General features: G+C 45.5%; 1 protein-coding gene across 1 annotated transcript in view; it reads left to right on the top strand.

The window, feature by feature from the left end:
* The window catches only part of P4HA3 (prolyl 4-hydroxylase subunit alpha 3), a gene marked incomplete at its 5' end in the record, with an annotated part of 33,121 nt that overhangs the window by 3,922 nt on the left and 4,005 nt on the right, over positions 1-25,194 (top strand). The window contains 9 exons of the mRNA XM_080912704.1: positions 2,830-2,972; positions 3,899-4,122; positions 7,448-7,597; positions 10,530-10,581; positions 15,854-16,017; positions 16,210-16,386; positions 20,984-21,048; positions 23,206-23,365; positions 25,053-25,115. Coding sequence (XP_080768830.1) covers positions 2,830-2,972; positions 3,899-4,122; positions 7,448-7,597; positions 10,530-10,581; positions 15,854-16,017; positions 16,210-16,386; positions 20,984-21,048; positions 23,206-23,365; positions 25,053-25,115 — 1,198 coding nt within the window. The remainder of the gene's footprint in view (positions 1-2,829; positions 2,973-3,898; positions 4,123-7,447; positions 7,598-10,529; positions 10,582-15,853; positions 16,018-16,209; positions 16,387-20,983; positions 21,049-23,205; positions 23,366-25,052; positions 25,116-25,194) is intronic.

Below are 25,194 nucleotides of genomic sequence, written 5' to 3'. Positions count from 1 at the left end.
CTTCAACACAGTTCCGCATGCTCTGGTGACCCTCCCCCAACCATAACATTATTTTTGTTGCTACTTCATAACTGTAATTTTGCTACTGTTACGAATTGTAATGTAAATATCTATGTTTTCCAATGGTCTTAGGGAACCCCTGTGATAGGGTCATTTGACTCTGAAAGGGATCATAACCCACAGGTTGAGAACGACAGTCTTAGAGGATGAGAGGTACCTATAGCCTGTTATGTTCAACATGATAAATAGATTTCAATACTATAAACTCCATCGCCATGTTAGACACGGAGTAAGCACAGTATAGCAGGAAAGGAAGCAGCATCTTTTGCCTACATGAACACTTGCAGGAAGTTCATTAGAAAGATGGTCACTCTGGGTGCCACCACGTCCAGCCTTTTCTACTCTTGTCACAGCACTGGAAGAATGGGAGTGAAGTAGACAGCCTCCCTGGACAGCCTCTCTCTCTGTTCCTGCTATGATTACCTCCAGTTTCTGAGATAATTCCTAGAGTGCCTTCTTGAACCTATCCCATTCCCTTCCCTGGAGTCACTATGACGGCTTAAACTCTTATCTCGTGCTGACATGCTGAAGTGACCTCCTACTTGGTCTTTCTGTCTCAATTGCTTCTATTTCTGAATCTTCCTTCCCCACCCTCTCACAGATCCATTCATGTAAACAGGTCCTAACAATTCCACTCTTACTTACCCCGGCCAAATTAACTACCCCTTGCTGTCTTCTAGTGCTGCATCTATAACATAATTGTGTCTTACTCACTGACTGGACTGTGAGTCCCTGGGGCCAATCTCGCTGTCTTATTTAAGGTTTGGCTCCTAGTGTTTTAGAAGAATGTATCCCATTTATTTCATAGAGACATGCACTGAAGCTGTCTCTGATGATCACAGGCCTTTAACTTGGGAGGCTAAGTCAGGAGGATCACAAATTCAAGACCTTCATGGGCTACCGAGTGAGTTCATGGTCATCCTGGACAAATGAGTGATGCCCTGTCTCAAAATTAAAAGAGACCTAATGATTAATGCACGGGTAAAGTACTTACCTCGTGCACAGAGTCCTAGGCTAAATCCCAGGAGCACACACATCCACACAAGAATATTGAACTTAGATACTATGGTGATCTGAATGAGAATCTCCCTCATAGGATGATAGATGTGAAGACTTTGTTTCTAGTTGGTGGAACTATTTGGGAAGGATTAGGAGGTGTGGTCTTGTTTGAGGATGTGTGTCACTGAGGGCAGGCTTTGAGATTTCAAAAATCTCTCACTATTCCCAGTGTGCTCTTTCTGCCTCATGCTTGTGGATCAAGATGTGAGCTCTCAGCTGTTCTTCCACCATGCCATTGCTCTGCCATCATGAATTCTAACCCTCTGAAACTATAAGGCTAACTGAATATTTTCTTTAATAAGTTGCCTTGAAGGTATGAAGTGATGAAAGCAAGTTCTTTTGGACCATGGGATTTTTTTTTTTTTTTTGGTGGGGAAAGGGTTTGAGGGGTTCAATGCACAGGTTCTTTGTGTAGCTCTGGCTGTCCTGGAACCTACTCTGTAGACCAGGCTAACCTTGAACCCAGGGATTCACCTGCCTCTGCTTCCAGAGTGCTGGGATTAAAGGTGTGTGCCATCCACTGCCTGGCTTGATCTATGAACTCAGTGTGCAGTGGGACTCATCTTTCCTTTATATCCCAAGACTCACCATAGAGTCAGGCCTCTCAAAAGTGATGATTATATATTAATTCACTGAATAGGTAGTTATATGACAAATGTTTGCATCTTTGTACACATTGGTTCCCATTAGCTCAAAACCCACCCTTCTTACCTTCCCTCCTCTGTTCACTTTCATGAAATCATGGCAAAATCAACCCAGAACCCAGGCTTCTGAATGGAGTGGCTTTGGTTTCAGTGCTTGCTTTGCTACTTCCTCAAACAGTGCAGCCTCATTTTGGTTCCCTCCACTGCGAATAATACAAAATAAATCTTTGTTAAAGGTGCTGGAGAGATGGCTCTGCAATTGACAGCACTTGTTGCTTTCCAGAGGACCCAGGTTTGGTTCCCAGCACTCACATGGCTCACAACCATCCACAACTTTAGTTCTGGAGGATCCAGTGGCCTCTTCTGCACCAGCACTGCACACATGTGGTGCATAGATGCACAGGAAGACGAAACACCAGTGTACATAAAATAAAACTGAAATAGACTAGAATGCCCAGTGGTAGTAAGGATTCAGTAGGTAGCAGTCATCAAAACATTAAAAAAGATCCCAAGAAGCATGTCGGCCACACCTCTTCTAACCACCATAGCTTTGTATGCTCCAAGCTTCCTTAGCATACCTCACATTGATTGTTATTTTTTCCACAATGCTTCTGAGTTCCTTCCAGACGCTAAGTCTTGGGTCTAGAGTAATAACAGAAGAGCAGCGCTTTGAGTCTATAAAGCCTTTGAATGGAGCACGCCTTACCTTCATATCTCTGACGTTTAGTATAGTGCCAGACATACTGTGACTAAACAGTCTACACTGACTATTGCAGCGAATCAATGGACAGACCTGCTTATGTGTTATTTATAGCTCCCACGTTTTTTATTCCTGCCTGGATTTTTTTAGATCAGCTATTTACGTGAGTCTCAAGAGGTTCACTCCAGTTTCTACACCACCACCCCACTCCTAAAGAAGTTAGGGCTACAGACAGGTACCACTGTAGCCAGCTCTTAATTTTAGCTGTCCTTATCATTTTAATTTTAAAATGCTCTTAATTTTAGCAGCCTTCCTGGAGTATAACAGTTGTGTCCAGGTGAGATAATCCTTTCTCATTTCCTTCAGATTCTATGACAAGGTACTTTCTCTGCACGAGGACTTGAAGATCCCTGTGGTGAATCCTCTGCTTGCCTTCACTCTCATCAAACGCCTTCAGTCTGACTGGAGGAATGTGGTACACAGTCTGGAGGCCACTGAGAACATCCGAGGTAATTAGGAGGGTTGCGAATCTTGGGGGAAGCTTCTAGACGCCGATTCAGTGGTAAGGAGAGAGACTGTTGAGTTACAGTAAGGATTAGTGGAACAGACAGAAACTACCTGAACTCCTAAGCCCTGGTAAGTCAATGGAGTTAGTCCCCTTGCTAATAGGTTTGTGACTTTAGATGACAGGACACCTTCACATCTGTTACCTCACTTGATCTTCACTACGATCGAGTGAAGAAGTGCACATGTGCCCTGTTACATGTGTGCATTATGTATGTGCAGAACGTCACAGCCTTCTAGTGGTTTCTGTTTCCAGTTCTTAAACTTGAAAGTTAGAATAATGTAATACGGCCTGTAAAGAAAACCACTTCCTAATTCATTCTACCCGGCACTGTAAGAAGTTGGTTGGTTTGGGGCAGTTAAGAAGAAAATAGTTGCCTCTCGCCAAAGGGAAAGATTATAGACGCATAGGGTAGAGCAATACCACCAAGCTGTACACCTCATTTCTTTTTACCTCCTCCATGCCATCGCCCCGAATGTCCTTCACTCAGACAGTCATAAGAACCTCCTCTAGAGGGGCAGAGAGATGCCTCAGTGGTTAAGAGCACTTGCTGCTCTTCCAAGAGAACCCAATTCAGATACCAATGCCTGCATCCCAGTAGTTCACAACTGCCTGTAACTCCAGCTCCAGAGGGTCTCATGTGCTGCTCTTTGCGGCCTCTGAGGTCACCTGCACACACACACACACACACACACACACACACACACACACACACACACACACACATACCATCTTTAACAAAAATAAAAAAAATCCACCGTGTTCCAGGAGCTGAGCTTGCTTCTGAGGGCACTTTGAGCAGGTGTCCAGGTCTCACGTGGAATAAATACCCATTGCCTGTGATTGGTCACAGTCTTCCCACTTTTCCAGCTCTGAAGGATGGTTATGAGAAGGTAGAGCAAGACCTTCCTGCCTTCGAGGACCTCGAGGGAGCAGCAAGGGCCCTGATGCGGCTGCAGGATGTGTACATGCTCAACGTGAAGGGCTTGGCCCGAGGCGTCTTCCAGAGGGTCACGGGCTCCTCCATCACTGACCTGTACAGTCCTGGGCAGCTCTTCTCTCTCACAGCGGATGACTGCTTCCAAGTTGGCAAGGTGACAGGCAAAGAGAGCCAAGTGCTCAATTCTCAACTGTCTTTATGTATTCCCTAAGCTTGAGGTGATGCCGGGGTAGATCACTAAGACTGCATAATGTAAAGAGAAGCAAAGCTGAACCTCTTGCCATGGGGATGTGAGGTCTTCATAGACTTAGGGCACGTGAGAATGAATACCTTTTCTGTGTCTCCCAGGCTGGTGTTAAACTTGCCAGGGTCTTCCTGCCTCTACCTCTCCAGTGCTGGGATTACATCATACCCAGCTTCTGCAGTGCTGGAAATCAAACCCAGGGTCTCATGCATGCTAGCCCAGCACTCAACCAACCGAGCTACATCCTTCGCACACAAAATGGGTCTGATAGACATGAACTAGGCAAAAATCATCATTTTAAAAAGAAAACCTCTATCTGTAGACCGTGCCAGTATGAACTGTGGGTGGAAAGCAGAGGAAGTTCTAGATGGCGATGTGAAGGTGAGGTCACAGAACGGGTCTCCTGAGGTGCTCTGCAATCCTTTGTCACGCTCTCTAAATATTCAGATATTGTTAAGCTAGTATAAAACAACCAAATCTGTGCACTTCGGTGATACTTGAGGAAACAAACCCCAGGAATCTCCTATAGGTATATTTAGCTGATTTTTGCTCATACCGACTTGTTTTATAATATACTCTTTGCCAGACTTTACCTTCAAAGGCATGGGGTAAATTTCTTTTCCTTTAGAAGATACTTACTGCAAGAAAGTGTTACTGTTTTTGTTTCGTTTTGTTTTTGTCTTGTTTTGTTCTGCCGACCCTCACTCATTAACCGATCTGACTGTGCTCCCTGGGTCCTAGCTCTATGCTCGGACAGTCGGTCTCCCAGACCTACAGAGTAAGGCTCTCTCTCTGCTTACGGCTTCTCTCTCCACAGTCTGGAGCAGAATGGGAGTCCTGTCATGCGCATGGCTAGTTCAAGTAGTTGGGCGCATAGTACCAGTAAATCTCTATTTATTGGAAAGACAGTGCATTTCAAATTCACCTGTGTTTATTTGAAAGATAATACCTTCCCAATGTAAAGGCGGTACCTAGGACAATATCAAAAGCAGTTTTACCTGTCATGTGTGTGTGCAGTTCTATCTATAAATGAAGTGAAATTCATTTTCAAACTCGGATGTATTTAATTACTCGTTTTTCCTCCTTCCTCCTACCGCCTCACTTCCACCGGGTCACCAGTGTCCTCTCCTGGGGTCAGCTTCGTCACTCTGCAGTTTATACCATGCTGCATTTATGTCGTCATACGTATTAGTAGCTCATTTCTAAAGACTTTGTTGTGTGCACACGAGTGTCTTGCTCACATGTGTATCTGTGCGCATGCCGAGTGCCTTCAGAGGTCAGAAGACGGTGTCTGATCCCCTGCAACTGGAGTTATGGGCACGTGAGAGTCTCCATATGAGTATTGGGAATTGAACCCAGGGCCTCTGCAAGAGCAGCCAGTGTGACTGACTACTGAGCCTCCGCTCGGGCCCAGGAATTCCTTTTCACTGATTTTTTATGTGAATAGCCATGAATGGCCTAGTCTCTTGTTGATGTAGCTCAGACTGCCTGCTGTCTGAGCTACTGTGAGGAAGGGATGCTTCAGCGTTCTTGCTGCATCCTGTGGCTGCTCCTTGTGCTTTCTGTCTCGTCCTGTAGCCCAGGCTGGCCCCAGCCTCCCACATCCTACACAGCTTAAGCATCTGCTAATGTGCTCGCTGCTTAAGTTTTCAGCTAAATTTCTGTTTCTACCACCTGGCATTTAACATTTTTTTCTTTGGAAACATCTAAGTGCTTTGTGTAGTTTGTTTAAAATGTCCAGATATTTGTGTTTAAAAGAATTTTAGTTATGTCGATCTACCATATTGTGAGGACTTGAAATTCCCCCGAAGAAATATCAGATAAGTAGTTAGGACTGGGATATGGCTCCCTAGCATGAATGGAACTCTGGGCTCACTCTTCAGCATCACTTACATACACATACAACACATACATACGTGCCACATACATACATATACATGCTACACACATACCACACACATACACACACCACACACATACACACACCACACACATACACTGCCCCTACCATACATATATACACACCACATACATACCACATACATAGACACCACACATATACATATTTATACTATGTATACATCATACACATACCACACACATACACTGTCCCTATCATACATATATACACCACATACATACCACATACATAGACAGCACACATATACATATTTATACTATATATACATCATACACACACCACACAAAACACACACACACACACACATATATATATATTCAACACATACCACAGTATACATATACATACTACACACATACACCACATATATATACACATACCATACACATACACTACCCCCATATACATACACAACACATAACACATACACATCTCACCCCCCACACACACAACACACACATATAAACCACACACATACCATCTATACACATATACATGCTACACACATGTACATATACACACAACATTCACAGTTAATTTAACTGGAAAGTTTAGGTTATCACCAACATCATTATCATTGTTATTACTCAGCTCAACCTTTTTTACAAATTAGAAATGGGTAGAGAATGAGGAAAACAATCCCAGAAGCGACCGGCAGGCCTGCGGTGGGAGCTGCTCCATTATTCTGGCTGCAGAGAAGCAGCATCTCTAGGCCCTGATGGCAGTTACACCTCAGTGAGGTCATTTGGTAAGAGTTTTCCAACTCCGTGACTTTCTAATTCCATGTTGCTTCAACGTTGACTTCCAGGAAATTCTCCCCAAAGGTCTGGTGTTCTACTTAACTGTAAGCTGCTAGGAGACAGGAGCTATGTCTAGTACATGCTTCCATGTTTCCTGGCATTCCAACGTTTAATCAGAACTGACCTGCTCAGCGACCACAGTGTTTCCCACTGTCTGCCACCATTACAGTGTGGACTGTGTTGTGCTGAAGGTTGGTTTGTTCACAAGCCTTCACTGACTCAGTACTTTAAGGATGAGAAGCACACATGCATGATAATCAGAAAGTACTGGGTGCATTAAATGTGTGGCCTCCTCATAGAGATGCCACCAATGTCCTAAGAACAGAGCATAAACTCCTCCCATGCAGAAGCCCGTCTTCTTCCCATCAGCACAATGCCTCATACTGTTGTTAGGTACTAGATACTAAGTGAATAAAAATGAAGTTGAGAGTAGCTAGCCTTCTTGGGAGTCAGACGCCTCCTACGCTGCATGTTCAGATAATTTCCTTTCTCTGTGAAATTGTGTTCCCTGCAGGTGGCCTACGACACGGGGGATTACTACCACGCCATTCCGTGGCTGGAGGAAGCTGTCAGTCTCTTCCGAAGATCGTACGGAGAGTGGCAGACAGAGGATGAGGCCAGTCTGGAAGACGCCCTGGATTATTTGGCCTTTGCCTGTTTCCAGGTAGGAGAGATGAAGTTTCTTTAATCTTCCTGGGGTGTTAATAAAACAAAGCGTAAGGCTGTTGATTTATCATCACCACAGATTGAATGTAAGTAAATCAAGCTTCCAAAAAATCCTTAAGCCTCCAGGATACTCACAGAGGTGGGCTTAGAACCCACATCTGAATCTAAGTCTACAGTGCTAACCAACCCATGGACCACGTCACACTCTTCACCCGTCTCGTAACACAGTCTCTCTTTACCTGCTGGTGCAGCCGCTGCACCGGTGTTTGACAGGACCACAGTCAGTGTAGGGCATTCATTGTAGTCTTACTGACAGCATAACACAGTATCGCTGTGAAGGGCGAAGTTTGGTTATCCTCTCCCACCTGATCCTGAATCCAGCTGAAACATGACCATTGTTGGCTACAGAGGTGACATCTTTATTCCATTGTACCAACCCGCCAGCCTCCTGAAGCTCTCTCCTTTCCTAGGTGCTGTTGGTCTCCTGCCTGTGACATCTGCAACATCACACATAGACATCTCTCACTCAAAATACAGCAGCTTCCGTCTGACTAACCTCACCTCTCACTGATTGTAGAGTCCTCAAGAGTAGGCTGGGAATAAAAACACCATCTGGCAGGTTCCGTGGCCTTTCCAAAGTTAATAATCCAGGCTGTTCCCTGTTGTTATTTTTTTTTTGGAGGATTCTGGGAATTGAGCCTAAGGTGTGGTAGGCAAGTGCTCTACCACAGAATTACACCCCAGCCCCATGCATGCGTTTTCTCTCTGTCTTCCTGAGAAAAGAGGGAGCAAGTGCGTGATCGAAAACCTTGCTGAGAAGACAGATTTACCCCCAGAGCAGCTAACGGTCTGCTCCCTCCATGGTCCTTCTTGGTGCATGGATATCAGCTATGTGCATGGTACATGGGTCTTAGCTGTGAGCTCCTCCTACGGCTCCTGGGCAGTTGCTGCATATTAAAATGATTGGCTGTGAGGTAGCAAAGGCCGAGGAGTGGTTGAGCTTAGGTAGAGGAAGGAAAGGGAACCAGCATAAATAGAGTCCGAGAAAGCAGACTGAAGCGCTCTGCTCCCAAAACAGGGTCACAAGTACAGCGCCCAGTGATTAGTTTTGTTTCATTTCCCCGCAAATCTGGTGACAGGCTTCTCCTCCCTTCTCCTCTCCTCTCCATGTCATGTCCAGGTTGTCTGGTGAAATTCTGTCCATCTGACATGCTCAGCTCAAGTGTCACCAACTTTATGAGGTCATTCTTTCTTCTTTCTTTCTTTCTTTTTTAAGATTTATTTATTCATTTAATGTATATGCGTACACTGTAGCTGTCTTCAGACACACCAGAAGAGGGCATCAGATCCCATTACAGATGGTTGTGAGCCACCATGTGGTTGCTGGGAATTGAACTCAGGACCTCTGGCAGTCAGTGCTCTTAACCACTGAGCCACCTCTCCAGCCTGAGGTCATTCTCACTCCCCAGCTTTCCCTGTGGACTCTTGCAGTTCCATCCTATTTGAAATTTGCAAAAGTAACAAAACACAGAAGACTCGTCTTATAGCTGGTCTATGCTCCCCACTTCTACAGCACATCTGGGAGAAGTCTCTTCACTTTGGACCTTTGACTACCACATAAAGTTTTTAATAAAAAATGTAGTAGCAATTGAATGGGTCATTAAGCTGTAGACTGTGCAGTTGCACAAAGTTGAAATTCTGTGAAAATTTGAGCCACTGACTTAATCTGCCCAAGCCTCAGTTTCTTTACCCGTAGAGGTCAGAAAAGACTGAGATACTGGTGCTTGTTTGAAAAGCTACGACTGTTTGCTGGCATCAGGCAGGTACAGAACACTCTCAGGTTATTGAACAACCCTCCATTAAGTATAGGACAGGATAATTCACATAAATAAAGAATGAGAACAGTCTGTAATCCCAACAGCAGTGGAACATTCACCATCTGTAATGTTGTGTCTGGGTGCAATAAAACGCAGCCATTAGAGTGGTTTCTATGCTATAGACCATGCTGTGATGAAAAGTATTCCTGGCACAAAATTACAAGGAAACAATAATAGGGGAAAAAAAAAAACAGGGTTGTAGCTACATAAAAAATGCATATAGTCAAAAACGCCTGGGTGGCTGGGCTTCAGTGGAGGGATTTTTTTAAATCTCATTTTTCATATATTTTACAGTGTGACTGTTATTGCTTTTATCACTAAAATGAAATGTTAGTATGCTAAAACGTCAAGGAATTCCATTTCTGTACATGCTTGTTAGCTAGTTCCTCCTCAGTGCCCAGGGGCAGACTGAACCCTACGTGTGGGCTTCTCTTCCTCAGATTTACATCCCCTTGACCATGAGGAGGTCAAGGTAGCATGGCTGCGGATGGCCAACCCTATAGGCCAAGCAACGTTTGTTTTAAGTTTTTCTTTTGCTTCCTTCCCACTGACTGTCTAGACTCTAGGAATTACTAAGCCTGGAGAATAAGGATGAACTGTACTTTTGATAGAATTTCTCTATTTCCTCCTCCTCCTTTTCCTTCTCTTCCTGTTTTTCTCTCCCTTTTTTCCTGGTCCGTGGCTTAAACTCAGGGCACATACCAGGAGAGCAGCTCACCACTGGGCCATGCACCAAGCCTAATCAAGCTTATCCCAATTTCTCTTTCTACCCTCGCCGGTAATGGGTGGTAATAATGTGTTTGTTAATGAGGAGACTTGATTTTTCACAGGGCTGCTAAAAATCAAAAACCAAAACCAGCCAAACAGTAACAAAAACGTAAACTAAAAGCAAACAAGAATCCTCTGCGTTGCCAGCTCATTCCTTTTTTTTTTTTTCCCAGTGAACTTTATTATTGACTGTGGTAAGAACATTTTGTAGTTTCACCATGAAGTGACTTAATTAGAGAAAATATCATTTCAGTTGACATTTTCTTTCTTTTCTTTTCTAATAAGGTAGGAAATGTTTCATGTGCCCTCAGCCTCTCCCGGGAGTTCCTTGCCTACAGTAAGTAATACTAAGACAGAAGGTGACCCATCTTACCTCTGCTCCTAACATGTAATTTCTGTGAAGTAAAGTTTGAATGTGTGTGTGTGTGTGTGTGTGTGCGCGCATACCAGTGAGCATGCCTGTGGTTGTGCATGCAGAGAAGGTTCCGGGTGTCTTCCTTTATTGAGGTCCTATTTTTTTACTTAATTTTTAAATCTTTACCTTATGAGTATTTTTGTGTGTGTGAGTTCTTTCTCCGTCTGTATGTTTATGCACCACTTGAGTGGCTGGTGACTGGGGAAGTCAGAAGGCATCAGACTCTGGAACTGGAGTTTCAGACCGCTGAGAGCTTCTAGGTCCACTAAAGAGCAGTCAGAGCTCTTAACCACGGAGCCAGCTCCCCAGTGCCTCCACGTTTTTTGAAAGACAGAACCTTCCACTGAACTTGAAGCTCACTGCCTTGTCTACGCTGTTTGGCTGGCAAGCTCCTGAGTGCCAACAGTCTGCCTGTCTTCATCCCCCAAAAGCTGGGATTTCAAGCACAGGTAGCCGCGTCCAGCCATGTGGACGTGGGGGCTGAGGGTTTGAACTCAGGCTCCTCTGTATTGACAGCAAGCTCTCTGTGTGCTACTTCCCCAGGCCAGATCGTTGAAAGGGGGAAATTCATGAGTTACTTGGGAAAATGGTTAAAAGATGTCAACCTGCCTCTTCCCAACTTGTTCTTTCAACGGGAACAAGTCCAGGCTAAGAGCCAATTTCTGCACAGGCAGTTTGAAGACCCAGGTTTTGGAAGGAAACCCAGGAATGAATCAAATCAATGTGCACCGTGTATGCGAGAAGCGAGTGACTCAGAGGGCCATTCACTTCTTTGACTGTTTACTGAGAGCTATCAGGTCCTCCTTAAAGGCAGAGCTCACTTGGCTATGCAGGCATCCCGCCCAGGTCCAACTTCAGCCCCTTCAGGGAATGCCTTATGTCAACAGCAAAAGGAGGAGATGCTGCCTCGCTCAGCGAGATTTTTACTTAAAATTTTGGTGGCAGATGGCTTCCTAGATTTTCCTTTAAGTATTTAGCTACTAAAGTAAGATGCCAAATCTCTAATAGTCACCAAGTATTTGAGGACTTCTTTTTGACATTTCGTTTTATGTGTATGAGTGTTTTGCCTGAATATATGTCCATTCACTCTGCACATGCCTGGTGCCCATGGAGACCATGGAGAAGAAGGTGTCAGGTCATCTGGAACTTGAGTCACAGATGGCTGTGAGCCACCATCTAGGTGTTGCTAACTGAAGCCACATGCAAGAGCAGCCACTGGACTATCTCTCCCGCCCCTGGGGCACTTTTAAACTGCAATTATTCATAACGTTTAAATGAATTCACCTAGTATGTTCTCTTCATATCTGAGTTCTGCATCCATGAATTCAACCAAGTCTGTATTTAAACAACAACAACACACGAAGACCAGTGTTGTCGGTAAAGGACAGGCCTTTCCTCTTTATTATTCCTCATTATTCCCTAAGCACTGCAGTGGAACTATTTCCTGGCTTGAGCACATAGCATTTATGTGCCCGGTGTTATAAGTAAGCCAGAGGTGATTGGGAGCAGGTTGGTGAATGTGCATAAGTGTCCCACTACACCATTTCATAGACAGACTTGGGCTTCTTTGGATTTTGGCATCTAAAGAGAACCTGGAACCAATCGACTGCAGATACAGAGAGGGCGCCAACGGCATTCCTTTTTCATGCCTTGTCAAAGAATGGGATGTGGTGGTCTGCAAACACACGAGTAGTCAGTAGGATAAGGAAAATGAAGGTGCTGGGATGATAGTTTTTATTAAAGCACTTGTCCTGCAGGGGTAAGGACCAGAGATCAGATCAAGAGAAACCCACATAAAATGTGGGGTGGGTGTGGTGGCCCACCTGTAGATCCAGCCTTCAAAGGCAGAGAGATCTTTAGAAGACGGTCACTAGCAAAACTGGCGACATCCAACCGCTCTGGCTTCAATTGAGAGATCCTGTACAGCGAGTGAGGTGGAAAAACAATGGAGGATGACTCCTGACGACCTCAGCCTGAGCATGCTTGCACCCTTCCATGTGCCTTCACAAATGTGCCAGAACATGCAGACACACACACTGTGCTTTTCAGGTACCAATCCTACTGAAGAAGGGAGGGGAGGGCCTAAGTGATTACATACACAGAAAAAAAAATCTGAAGTCAACATTCTTTTATTTCTTTGTGCTCGATCCAGTAAAATCTCTATCTCTTCACGACCCAAGTTGCGTGTTGCCATTGGTGATAAGCAGGCACAGCCACAGAAGGTCTTGCTTCCATTTCTGGCTTTCTGGTTTACCCACTGGTGTTTGGATTCATTATGTTCATTCCTTGAAGCTTTATCTCTCCTTTTTATTAGAAAGGAGTCACCACAAATGCCCTCCCCTTCCTTCTTCAATAGGAGTGGTACCTTAGAAGCACAGTGCGTGCTTCAGATTCTTTGACTGTGGTGAGATAAAGTCTGCCTCCCTTTGACCCATACTGTTCTGTTCCGTGTAGGACAGTCGGGATTTTTTAATATTTATTTCTAGTTTTCAGTTATGTGTGTATGTCGGAATCTGTGTGTGGGGATGTGCATGTGTGAGTGCAGGGACCAGAGGACTCCAGAAGTGGGTAACCGAAGCCCTGGAACTGGAGTTCCAGGGGGTTGTGCCCTGCCTGCTGTGGGCATAGACAGCAAATTGTGGCCCTCTGAGAGAGTAGGAAGCACTCCTAACCATTGAGCCATCTCTCCAACCCCCTAGCAGGAATTCTGAAGGATCATCCCAGAGCAGCAGGAAATGTATTAAAGGTTCTAGCATTAGGAAGGTTGAGAGCCACTGTTCCCATGACCTAGTAGAGCTGAGCGTGAATTGTAAATGCTGGGGGCCACCCTGGCATGTGGTGGGTTCTTCTTTCTTGTGGGTTCTTCTTGAGGCAGCAGAGGGGGAAGAATGTCAGCGGAGGATAAGACTTGGTTTTATGAGATATGGGGGTAAGACTTTGTCTTATGATATTTAGGGTTGCTGTATAATAAAAGTTTACTAATTTAAGTTACTAGGCTACTGTAGATGACCTGCCTTCTGTGATCTTCTGAGGCCAGAAAACCGGCACTGGCCCTTAGCACCTCTTCCTAAAACAGCAAAGGATTAAGTAAATAGCCTTTGTACTATCTCAGCTGAAACTGCTGGGCTCTAACTTTCAGCCTGCTAGTCGGAAGTGGCAGGGATAAAAAAGGGACACTTAGAAAAGTGATTATAATGTTTATTACTAAGTAGTAAAAAGTGTCCTTTGAAAGCTATCTAAAGGGAAAGCGTAAAGATCCTAAGTGTGGAAAGGAAAAAAAAAAGTTCTTCTAAGGGAAAAAGGGGATGGGATGGAGTGGGAATGAAGTGAAGTGGAATGGGATGGGATGGGACTGGGAATGGATCAGGGAATGGAAGGGAAGGGATAATGCCTCTCCCTCTCTTTGTCCTCAGTATTTATGCATCTTTCAGAACACATCATCACATGTTACAAAGTCCATCACAAGTTCACACAAAAATATCAAATCATAAATTGAAATAGAAGGTTACAACAGAGAATGTTTACATGCATATCAGTTAGTAATGATCTGGCTAAACATCCATCACCTGTCTCAGCTCCACAGGCTCACTGAAGGTTTAAAACCATAACTAAGTTCTTAGTGAAGTTTTGTATAAATAAGCCCCGTCAATATTTTGTTCTCTGTCCTAGCACCTATAATAAATCGTTAGCTTGCTTTTGATGGCCTTTGGTTAATTGTTTTACAACCTTTGGGGATGTGCTCTGAGTAGGAGAAAGTCTGGTTTACTATCCAAGAGCAATTAGCAGGGGACACATGGGAGACTGGCAGAGTTCTCACTGCAGTTCTGACTGTCAGAAATGACCTAATGGCAGTCTCAGTATAAAAGAGCTTAATAATCAGTTATAATTTTAGGAATTCTTTTAGGATCATCATTTGGACTTAAGAAGTCATTTATGTGTCTAGATAGCATTACCACAAGACAGTACATCTTCGTAGATCTGCAGAGATCTGCTCCAAAGGGGTGTGTTGTTACTTAATGATTGTTATATGTACTTAATAATAACAGGAACGGTATATTAATAGCAGGAATCTTTCCTGAGATGAATTCCTTACAGCCTTGCTGAATAAGGGCGAACCAGTCACAGATTATATATAGTCCGAGGTGGCCATCTCAGGATGGTCACCTGCCATTTATTAGCTTGTCCCGTTACGGCTCCTAACGGTGAATATGCTTCCAGCTCTGCAAAGAACGGGGAGCTGGAGAGAGTGCCCTGTGGTGAACGCACTTGCTACACAAGCAGTGAGATCCTGAGTTCGGATCCTCAGCAGCCGTGTAAAAAAGCTGGGCACGACCCACACCCCTGCCTGTTACACCAGAGCTGGGCTTGGAAAGGGAAGATACAGGGATAGGTGGGTTTCTGGAGCCTGCAGGTGAGACAGCGTAGCTGAAAAACAAGGAACGTCGGGTTCAGTGAGAGACCATGTGCCAAAGGAATAAAGTAGACAGCAACTGAGGAAGACACCCAACATCCCCCTCTCTGGCCTCCAAAAGCACACACACGGGCACAGACCCTGCCATATATGCACACGCCCACAGGAAGATAACACAGGAGAGCAGCTTAGGCCTGTACTTTAGGTGATGACTGAGCTCCCTTCTACTTCTCTCACTTGCCATGTTCTCTTCCAGGTACTTATTGGACTCTCGGCTCGGGGAGTTCAGCACGTATCTGGCATAGGACATGTCTTGAACATCTTTGAAGTGGACTGTGACTGAGTGGACGGATGACTGTGAAGCTTCTTTTCTAACATAAAAGTGACCGTCATGGTCCCTGTCTAAAAATGTGAGCAGCCATGCCTCGGGTCCAGCAGGTGCAGGCCAGTCAATTTTTAAAGCCGGATGCTCTTTTAGGAGGAAAGGCACTAGCGTGAGATGTGATTTAAGGTGTGAAAGTGTCAGCCCAGTGTGATAGAAAAGCTTTCAGTAGGTTTTGGGTTTTTTGTTTATTTTTGGAATGTTGTTGTTGTTGTTATGAGTCCAGGTCTCACAATGTAGCTCTGTCTGGCCTGCAACTCACAGAGGTCCTCCTGCCTCTGCCAACTGGAAGGTGGGGTCAGAGGCATGTGCCAACACAGCCAGCTGCAGGAAGTCCTGAGAATTCTTTCCGAGGCCAGTATTTGTTCATCTGTGCGATTTCCTGTTTGGGTTTCCTCCAGGCCCAGACAATAAAAGGATGGCCAGGAATGTGTTGAAATATGAAAGGCTCTTGGCCGAGAATGGTCACCAGACAGAGGCTGAGACTGCAATTCAGAGGCCCAACGTACCCCACCTGCAGACCAGGGACACCTATGAGGGGCTATGCCAGAGCCTGGGCTCCCAGGTGAGATTCCTCAGGGAGAGAGAAAGGGGAGGGTCGACTGGAATTGGGATAACTTGAGTGGAAACCTGACACCTTAATGGTGGTACAACTTCAAACAGCACCCAAGTAGCTCCATCACCTAGTAGTCTTAAATTGCAGTTTTCAATACCATGAGCTCCCTTGACCCTTCTTTTCTTACATCTTTTCTTCCAGCCAACACACTACCAAATCCCCAGCCTCTACTGCTCCTACGAGACCAATTCCAGCCCCTACCTACTGCTCCAGCCCGTGCGCAAGGAGGTCCTTCACCTGCGGCCCCTTGTAGCTCTCTACCATGACTTTGTCAGTGACGAGGAAGCCCAGAAAATCCGAAAGCTTGCAGAACCATGGGTGAGCATCCACAGATACCCTCTTGTGGCCCCTCATTCCTGGAGGACAGACAGCTGGCATAGTTAGACCCTTTCTTAGTCCCAGGGTTCAAAATGCCGACCAGTCAGTGATGGGGGACAGCATGGCTGTACTCGCCTCTGGTGGGAAAGGATTGAGGGGAGGTGGCAGGGGATTTAGGAGACGTCCACGTTGTGCTGCCAATGTCTTCTTAGGAATACGGAATAGATAGCTTAGACAGTTGCTAAAACCCAGCCAACGGTGTGCTTGAGACATGGGTGGACCATTGTATATATCAAAGTGATATCAAGAAATACAAGGAGACGTCTCAAAATGTCATCTCTTCTTTCTAATTAATAGAAGAAAAGAACTTGACCGCAACAAGGAGTGAAACACCAATACATATTTGGAGATTATCTGATTCAACTTCATGACTGTTAAAAGGAAACTGAGTCCCAGGAAGGGAGCTGGTTTAAGATAAATGTGTACTGGCATCAGGACTGGAGTTTAGAGTGTGCTGGGTGTCACTCTGTTGTTTTTCCTATTGGGAAGCTTAGGCTGAGTGACACTTGGTAATGAGGGGCCCCTGACCCTTGGAGACGGCAACAGTTCCCCACATTACACATTGTGTTGGGTTGGCTGAGGCTCTGGACCCAGCATGGCAGTGTCACCTCTGTTGGGGTCTCATGGAAGAGGGAATAAGCCAGACATGGCAAAGGTGAACAGGCTTTCAAAGCTTCTGTTTGGAAGTGAAAACATCACTTCCATCCATGTGACTGGTAAAAGCAAAGGCAGAGGCAGGAGGATCTCTGAGTTTGGGGCCAGACTGGTTTGCATAGTGAGTTCCAGGACAGACAGAGCTACATAGTAAGACACTGTCACATTCTCCCTCTCCTTCAACCTCTCTCTCTCTCTCCCTCTCTCTCTCTCTCTCTCTCTCTCTCTCTCTCACACACACACACACACACACACACACACACACACAGAGAGAGAGAGAGAGAGAGAGAGAGAGAGAGAGAGAGGCCTATCTAATCTTTCTCATAGAAGGAAGGAACAGCAAGTGACCGAGCTGAGCTGATGTCAGTGGGAAGGGATGTGTCTTTGCCCCCGGGAAGAAAGTGACAAATATAGAAAAGATACCCCATCTCACCTCTTCTGTCCTGTTGTGCTTTCTTTAAAGGCACAGTTATTTGGTGCAGAATTATTTATTTCCAGCCAGACATCATGGTCTTAAGTGCATTATCCAACCAATGAATTATTTAGTCATCCATCAACAAAACATAACTACTTAGATCTTTTGCTTTTACAAACGGGTGAGGAACTTTCCCCCACGCAAGGCAGTGATTTTTTAACCTAAGAGTCTTGACCCCCTTTGCGGGTCAAATGATCCTTTCACAGGGGTCACACATCAAATATACTGCATACCAGACATTTACATCATGATTCATAACAGTAGCAAAATTTCAGTAATGAAGGAACGATGAAAATAATTTTATGGCTGGGCTCACCACCACATGAGGAACTGTGCTAAAGGGATGGCAGCGTTAGGAAGGTTGGGAACCACTGGTATAAGGGAAAGTCAGTGTGCTGTGTGTAAGGTGACCTAAGAGGAAGGTGGGTGGGAGAGGAGCTATTCGGAGGAGAGGAAGGCGCAGGTTTCTTTCACTGAGAGTGAAGGCCAGGGCATTCTGGGAGGACAAAGCCACGCATGGCAAGGGCCTGATGGGTGACATGATCAGAGAACAGAGAAGCTTGGTGGCTGTAGTGCACAGAGGACGGGGCAGGAGATGACCACTGAGAGCTATGGACAACGAGACGCCACTAATAGAGGCCACTGTTGAGAGTTTGGGCTTTATCCTCTGGGCCATGGAGGAGCTGGGGGCAAGCTGCTAGACAGAAGGGAGCCATGACTGGGCCTATGATTTCAAGGAAAACCGAGAGCAGACTGAGAGAGTCTGGGCTGGAGTGAGAACAGCAGCCTTGCAGAAGGTCTTCCAGGCTGGTCTAGGCCTGTTCTGTTGTTTGTTTTGTCTTTTGAGATGTTAACTATGCTTCTCAGGGAGCCAGAAGTGGTCTCAGGTCAGCAGCAGCCTTTTCCTTAGAGCAGCTCAGTTGCCATGGCGATGACCATCCAGAGATATTCACTGACTCCTTCACAGCAAGGTCATCTATTTAGCATGCACAAACCTCGTCCCTCTCCCTCCCCCCTCACAGCCTCTCGCTGGGGTTGTTGATGCCTCTCTGGCCTGTGATTACTCCAGGAATAACCTGAGGACTTGGGGAATGGTGCCCATGGTACTTGAGCCTCCTTGGCTCTCTGCCTCCTCCTCACTGTTCTCTACTGAAGCTCCTCCCATCAACTTCCCTCCTCATCTACCCCTGCCAGTCCTCCTCAAGGACTCAGTGGAATCCACCGGCCTCCAGAGGCCCCAGCACTGGCTGCATTTCTGGATTGCTTTCCTTGGTCCTCTGAGTGAATGTGCCTTTCAGGACACTTTTATGAGGCCACATGCACTAAACCACCCTTTCTCTGAACTCCAAGTTTTTGTTACCACTTATATAGCACCTAATTTTTCTGCCATTTAAGTATTGGCTGGTATCACTAGACATTTTGTGGGTTAATGTCCTGTCTCCCCAACCCATTTTATGTTCATTGCTACCAGCATCTTATGATTTTTGTTTTGTGTGTGATGTTTATAATTGTTTACCTATGTGCACTCATTTGTACGAAGCCAGGCCGAATTTGAAGGTTTTCTTCATTAACCTGCCCACCTCACTTTTTGAGATGGGGACTCTCATTGAACCTGGATCTCATCAATCCAGCTAAGCTGGGTAGCCAATGAGCTTCAAGGATCTAACTCCCTAACCACTGGGGTTACAGACTCACCTCCACATCTGGCTTTTTACATGAATTCTGGAGACCACACTCAGGTCTTTCTACTTGGACAACAGGCCCTTTATCAACTGAGCTATCTCTCCCACCCCTTATTTTTATACTTGGAGGAAGGCTTTGCCCTGTTGCCCAAACTGGCCTCAGACATGTGGGTTCCTCCCGTCTCAGCCTCCTAGTGTTGAGCCTACAGGCACATACCCCTGTGCCTGCCCAATCTTCGAAGATCAGAACTGGCTTTCTAATCTCTGAAACTCCTGCCCCAGTGTTGACACAGCTCTGTAGCCTGGCTGTTGCTGACTCCTTTTTTGCCCTTGAAATCCAGCTGCATGTCGTTTCTATAAATAGGCCTCTCTCTCTCCATCCTTCTCTCTCTCTTTCACTCTCTCTCCCCACCTCACTCTCTTTCTCCCCCCTCCCTCCTTCTCTTCTTTCTGTCTGGAATGTCTGAACACTCTACTCTTCTTTCAGTATGTATGGTTGCAGCATGGATACAGGCATTCTCGGAAAGCGTCCTATCCCTCAGAAGGGGGAGGGGTGGCTAGAGGCCTGTCTCTGTATGTCCATAGCAACCTGTGCCTGTCCATGGCAACACCATCAGTCTACAAACAGGGACTTTGGTGAAATATACACACACATATACATCATTGCACGCATCACAGTGCTTAACGTCAAAACCACAATCGGTACTGGTTCTCCGGGTTCTCGGGGCGGATGACTTGTCTGTAGAGAATAATGACCGAGCTGTGAAAGGAGCTGGGTACAAAGTAAATCCCTAATGTGGGTGGGTAAACTGTCTTTGACATCGATTTTGCCCCAGAGTGACAGAAGAGGGCATTTCTCCTTGCATCTCTCCTCTCTCTGTAAGTGGCTTTACAAAGGACAGAGGACATCCTAGGATAGAAGAGTACCAGATGAGCTCTCAGGAGTGCACTGGCTGTGACTATTGATGAGGAAATGAACCCAGGGAATAGGAACAGGCTTTCCCAAGATCGTATTTGGCAACAGAGAAGGGCACAGTTATTTGCCGTTCACAAGGGGAAGAGTTCATGAGGGAAATGATTTTGGTTGCACATAGTTAGGGGACAATAGGGGAATTGGCTTCATCCACTCAGCTGCCCCTTTAACCATTTCCAGGCCGAGCCTTCACCCCACCAGAGACAGAAGCAGATACAGCCTCAGTGCTAATTTCTCTGTCCCTAGGACAATGAGTTTGCAAATATATATATATATAAAATATAAATGCTGCAAAGAGATGCATTCAGAACAAAATAGGAACAGTTAAATTATTGACCTCAAACCTGTGGGCTTATGAACACTTACTCGGGTTATCAATGAACCTCTGTAAGGATGAGCCTTGGCTAGGATTCTACAAAAGGAACAGGCTGTCCCTGAGTGTGCACCCGTCTTGCTGGGGGTGTTCATTTCAATTGAAAAACATGAAGTGCTTACCCTAGCTCAAGCCTGACTGACTTGATGTAAACCGAGATAAGAAATTGGTCCTCTCTTCCCCAACTCAGTCTTGCATACACAAAAGGGATTGTACTGGCTCTGTAAGTGTGAAGTGTAAGAGATGTTCTTGCCATGCATAAAACACACTTCCATGAGTAAAGAATGGGTGTTTGTCATGCTTTAGAGAGAGGTGTCTGTGACCACGATGGGCCATTCCTTTGCATCAGAACCTGGTCTTTCTCTTGTGCTTCCTACCAGCTCCAGAGATCAGTGGTGGCTTCAGGGGAAAAGCAGTTACAAGTGGAGTACCGCATCAGCAAAAGGTAGGAAGGGTCTTGTGGGCAGAAACTCCTGCTGGGACCGAGGGCACAGCTGACCGCTATGTCGGCAGCAACCTTTCTGGGACTGCCAGAGAGCCTGTCGTATCTACCCTGAGAGAAGTTATCACTATGTCACACCAGCAACAGGAGATTGCAGTATTACCTGGAGATTAACTGAGAGGTTACTAGGAAAAGGCTTGGAGAAAACTTCTCTGCCTTAAAACATGCGTTGCTGCTGCTTCAGTTCCTATACACATCTGTGATTTGCCTTTACAGCCTCTGTTCCTACCTCCTGACTCCTATACAAAGCATTCCAAACAACATTCAGGCAAAAGGCAGAAATGGACTCCCTGGGCCTGCTGGCTTCACCAAAGAGCAGGCTCTAGGGTAGGCATACAGTTCTATCATCCACCCCCCACCCCGAGCCAACAGTAGGTACAGGGCTGTCGAGAGAGTGATAGGAGGGATGTCCTTCACAGCCACAGGAGAAAATGGCGGTAGCACCCTAGAGAAAGGCTAGACCTCTAGGCGTGTGTTTTTGTCCTCTGGGAGGGGATGTGAAGGATGAGCTTTGGTTCAGATTATTTGAACTGAGTTTATTTGGTCTGGTACATTTGGAGACTGTGCTTGCTACTTCTTGCTGTGAGCAAAAGCCTAGCAGAAACATCAGAAGAGACGGGTTGATTTTGGTGACTGTTTTGAGGGGAGACGGTCCATCATGGTGGGAAAGGCATGGTGACTGGCGGTTCCACAAGGGCAGGAATGGGCAGGGGAAACTCTTCACCTTCTTCTGTCTCTGTTGAGTGCAGACAGGTGCTGGGGCTGGAGGCGGGACTAGGCCATGATCCCCAAAACCCATCCCAAGGCTTCAAAACAGTATCATTGTCTGGTGACCAAGTGCACCATGGGAAACATTTTCCATCCAAACCATCAACAGGAACATTTTAAAGCTGTTCTCTAAACCGTGGAGTGTCTGCTTGTTTGTATGTGCACCATGTGCATGTATTGCCCACAGAAGGCACCGGAAGGCATTGTCCTCCTGGAACTGGAGTTCCAGGCAGTTGTCAGCTGTCTGATATAGATGCTGGGAACTGAACCCAGGTCCTCCTCAAGAGCAGCAAGTGCTCTTAACCACTGAGCCATTATTGCTCTTGTCTCTGTGCTTTTCTTCTTTGAAAGCTGTGGCTAATGTTGCCCTGGGTATCTTTGCAAACCGAAGATCGTGTAGCTTAATGATCTGAGCGTAATGTACATGGAACAAATTAACCCATCCGTGTGTTGCCAACTTTGCTTAGAGAACGTGGCCTTATTTTTTCAGGGGTTTTCATTCTGATTCCGTATTTTCTACTCCTTAAGAACTTCAATGTGACAATCAGGAGCAGAGTCTGAACTGGGCTTTGGCGGGTCTTGGTCTGCGTGGAGTTGAACCAGAGGGTTAAGACTGCCCTGTGTATTATAGCAGTCAGTAACACACCCTATGAAGCATCTCCATGAGTCTTTCTCTTACGGTCTTCTAAAATCCTGGAAGAAGATATAATCAGCACCCCTGTTTATAAAGGAGCACACTGGCCCCTAGAGAGGTTAGGTTACAGAGAAGTACCGTTGTCGCTGCTTTAGCTTCTTCCCCTCCCATTCCTCCGGCTTTTCCTTATCTCCCCCTTTGGTTGGGTTTCAGCCTTGCTGTGTTTCCCAGGCTGCTTTTGAGCTCCCCTGACCCAGCAGACTTCACTTTAAGTCCTGGTCCTCCTCTTGCTATTCTGCTCGGTTGGGGTTGGCGGTTGGCATCCTCATAGCACAGTGGTTTTAACGGTGGGGTTTCCCATTTTCTCCCTGAGTCACAGTCCTGGGTTCTGTGGGCTTTTAACCGCTCAGCTCAGCATAGCCTCAGAGAATGCTAGCTATGAGAGTGAGATCATAGCCAAGACCGGGCTCACCTGACACAAAGGATGAGTGGGTGATTAGTTATTCATGGCTGCTTCGCTCTCTCCCTCCCTTTCTCCCTCCCTCTGGTAACAACCATGATTCATTTCTTAATTTGTTTATCCATTCATTCATTCATTCATTCATTCATTCATATGTCTATCCATCCGTTTATTCGCAGACATCGGTAGTATTTTCCAATATCAGATCACTTACTTTCCAACCCTTGCTGTGTTTCAGTGCCTGGCTGAAGGACACAGTTGACCCAATGCTGGTGACCCTTGACCACCGCATTGCTGCCCTCACAGGCCTCAACATCCAGCCTCCCTACGCAGAGTATCTCCAGGTGGTGAACTATGGAATTGGAGGGCACTATGAGCCTCACTTTGACCATGCTACGGTAACGATGGGTCAGTGGTCAGTCTTCGGGGGCAGGGAGCCAGTGCGTTTTCCTTGGAAGGAAAGGTCTGGTAGGGCTCTCAGAAAACACTAAGGTCCTAGAACAGGGGCTTTTGTTCTCAGACAAAAACCTTGGTTACACTGGCTACTGGATTCATTTTCTTATCTGGCACCACCCCCCTCTTTTCCAGAATTTTAGGGTAGAAGAATATGGCCTGTAATAAAATCCTGTCTCTCGCCTCCCCTGGGGACTGTTCAGTGAAGATTGTCCTCAAATCCCTCTCCTTTCTTTATGAGCTCAGCTGCTCACCCACATTGCCAGTAGCATTTATTTACTCATTCATTCATTCATTCATTCATTCATTCATTCATTTTTACTCATCTCTCGTACATTACATCCTGACTGCAGTTTCCCCTCCCCCACCTCTCCTCGTCCCTCCCACATCTTCGCTTTCCCCCAGATCCACTCTTCCTCTGTTTCCCTTCTAAATATTTTTGAGGACTAAAAGGACCTCCCCAAGATCAAATCATGAAAATATCACAGTGAAACCTATGAATACTATTAATATGTTGGTAATTTTTAAATGAGCAAAACACATGGGATACATATGCAACCAATAAGCACATGAAAAAAAAAATCCTCCCTACAACGGACCTACAGTGTTACCAAGATCGGACCTACAGTGTTACCAAGATCGAAGAACTTTAAGAGTAGTGCCCAAGTGGCTGCGGCGTCTCTGTGGGTAAAGTGTGTGCCGTGCAAGCATGGGGACCTGTGCTTGAACCCCTAGAATCCCACTAAAAAGCATGCTGGGTACAAAGGAGCACAAGTGTAATTTCAGTGCTTTTCGGGCGAGATGAGAGGCGGAGACAGGCCTTGTCCAGCAACGGGGCACATGCAACGGGGCAAACCGCAGAGACCCTGTCTCAGACAAGGTGAAAAAGAAGGACCCAAGATTGTCCTCTGACCTCCACATGTGTGCTGGGGTGGTGTGCATGCCTACACTCAGCAACACACACATACGTGCACACACACCATACATTACATGTACACGTCACATACACAAGTTAAAAAAGGAAGCCAGGCACAAAAGCCTGCATATTTTATAATTCTGATTACATAAATTACTGGAAAAGACAACACGTAGTTTGGGCAGCTGTTAAAATGTAAGTAGATAGCCAGGTGGAACTTTCTAAAACTAGAGTATAGGCAAATACTCTAGTTTTGCTAAAATTCAGTGAGTAGTATTTATAGTGAATGAATTTTATGGTATGCAATTTATATTTCTGGGTGTCCCTTGATTAAATATTGAGTGTGTGTATTGGGCAAATAATTTGGACCACTAATCTATGATTTGATGTTTCTATAAAATAATCATTTTTATAATATATTATATATTTTCTTTGTTTTACTGAGAATCTAACATGCAGAACTGAAGAGGCAGTTTTTTTTTTTCTTGACAGCCAATTGTTTGATTTGTATAGAAACCACTCATGTGCACACCTGAAACTTTATTGTTCAATTAACCAGTATATTGAGCTCTTGCCAGAAAAGATGAACACACTCTACTTGGAGTTGTTCAGGGCTATATGTTATACGTCATACACCCCATTTTATCCCTTCCTATATTAATGGTAAGTTGGGACATGGCTGTACTCTGGTGTCATCTCTTCTATTTCTGTCTCAGTCTCCCAGCAGCCCCCTGTACAGGATGAAGTCTGGGAACCGAGTGGCAACGTTTATGATCTATGTGAGTCTCGCTCTGGGAGGGCCAGGGCTTCTTACCTAATGGACAATGAAACCATTTTATTGTATGGGCTTTCATAGTG

The sequence above is a fragment of the Micromys minutus genome, assembly GCF_963924665.1.
Source record: "Micromys minutus genome assembly, chromosome: 2".
In the NCBI taxonomy this organism is placed as follows: domain Eukaryota; kingdom Metazoa; phylum Chordata; class Mammalia; order Rodentia; family Muridae; genus Micromys; species Micromys minutus.
The sequence above is the reverse complement of the archived record's forward strand: the minus strand, read 5'-3'. Positions and strand labels throughout refer to the sequence as shown.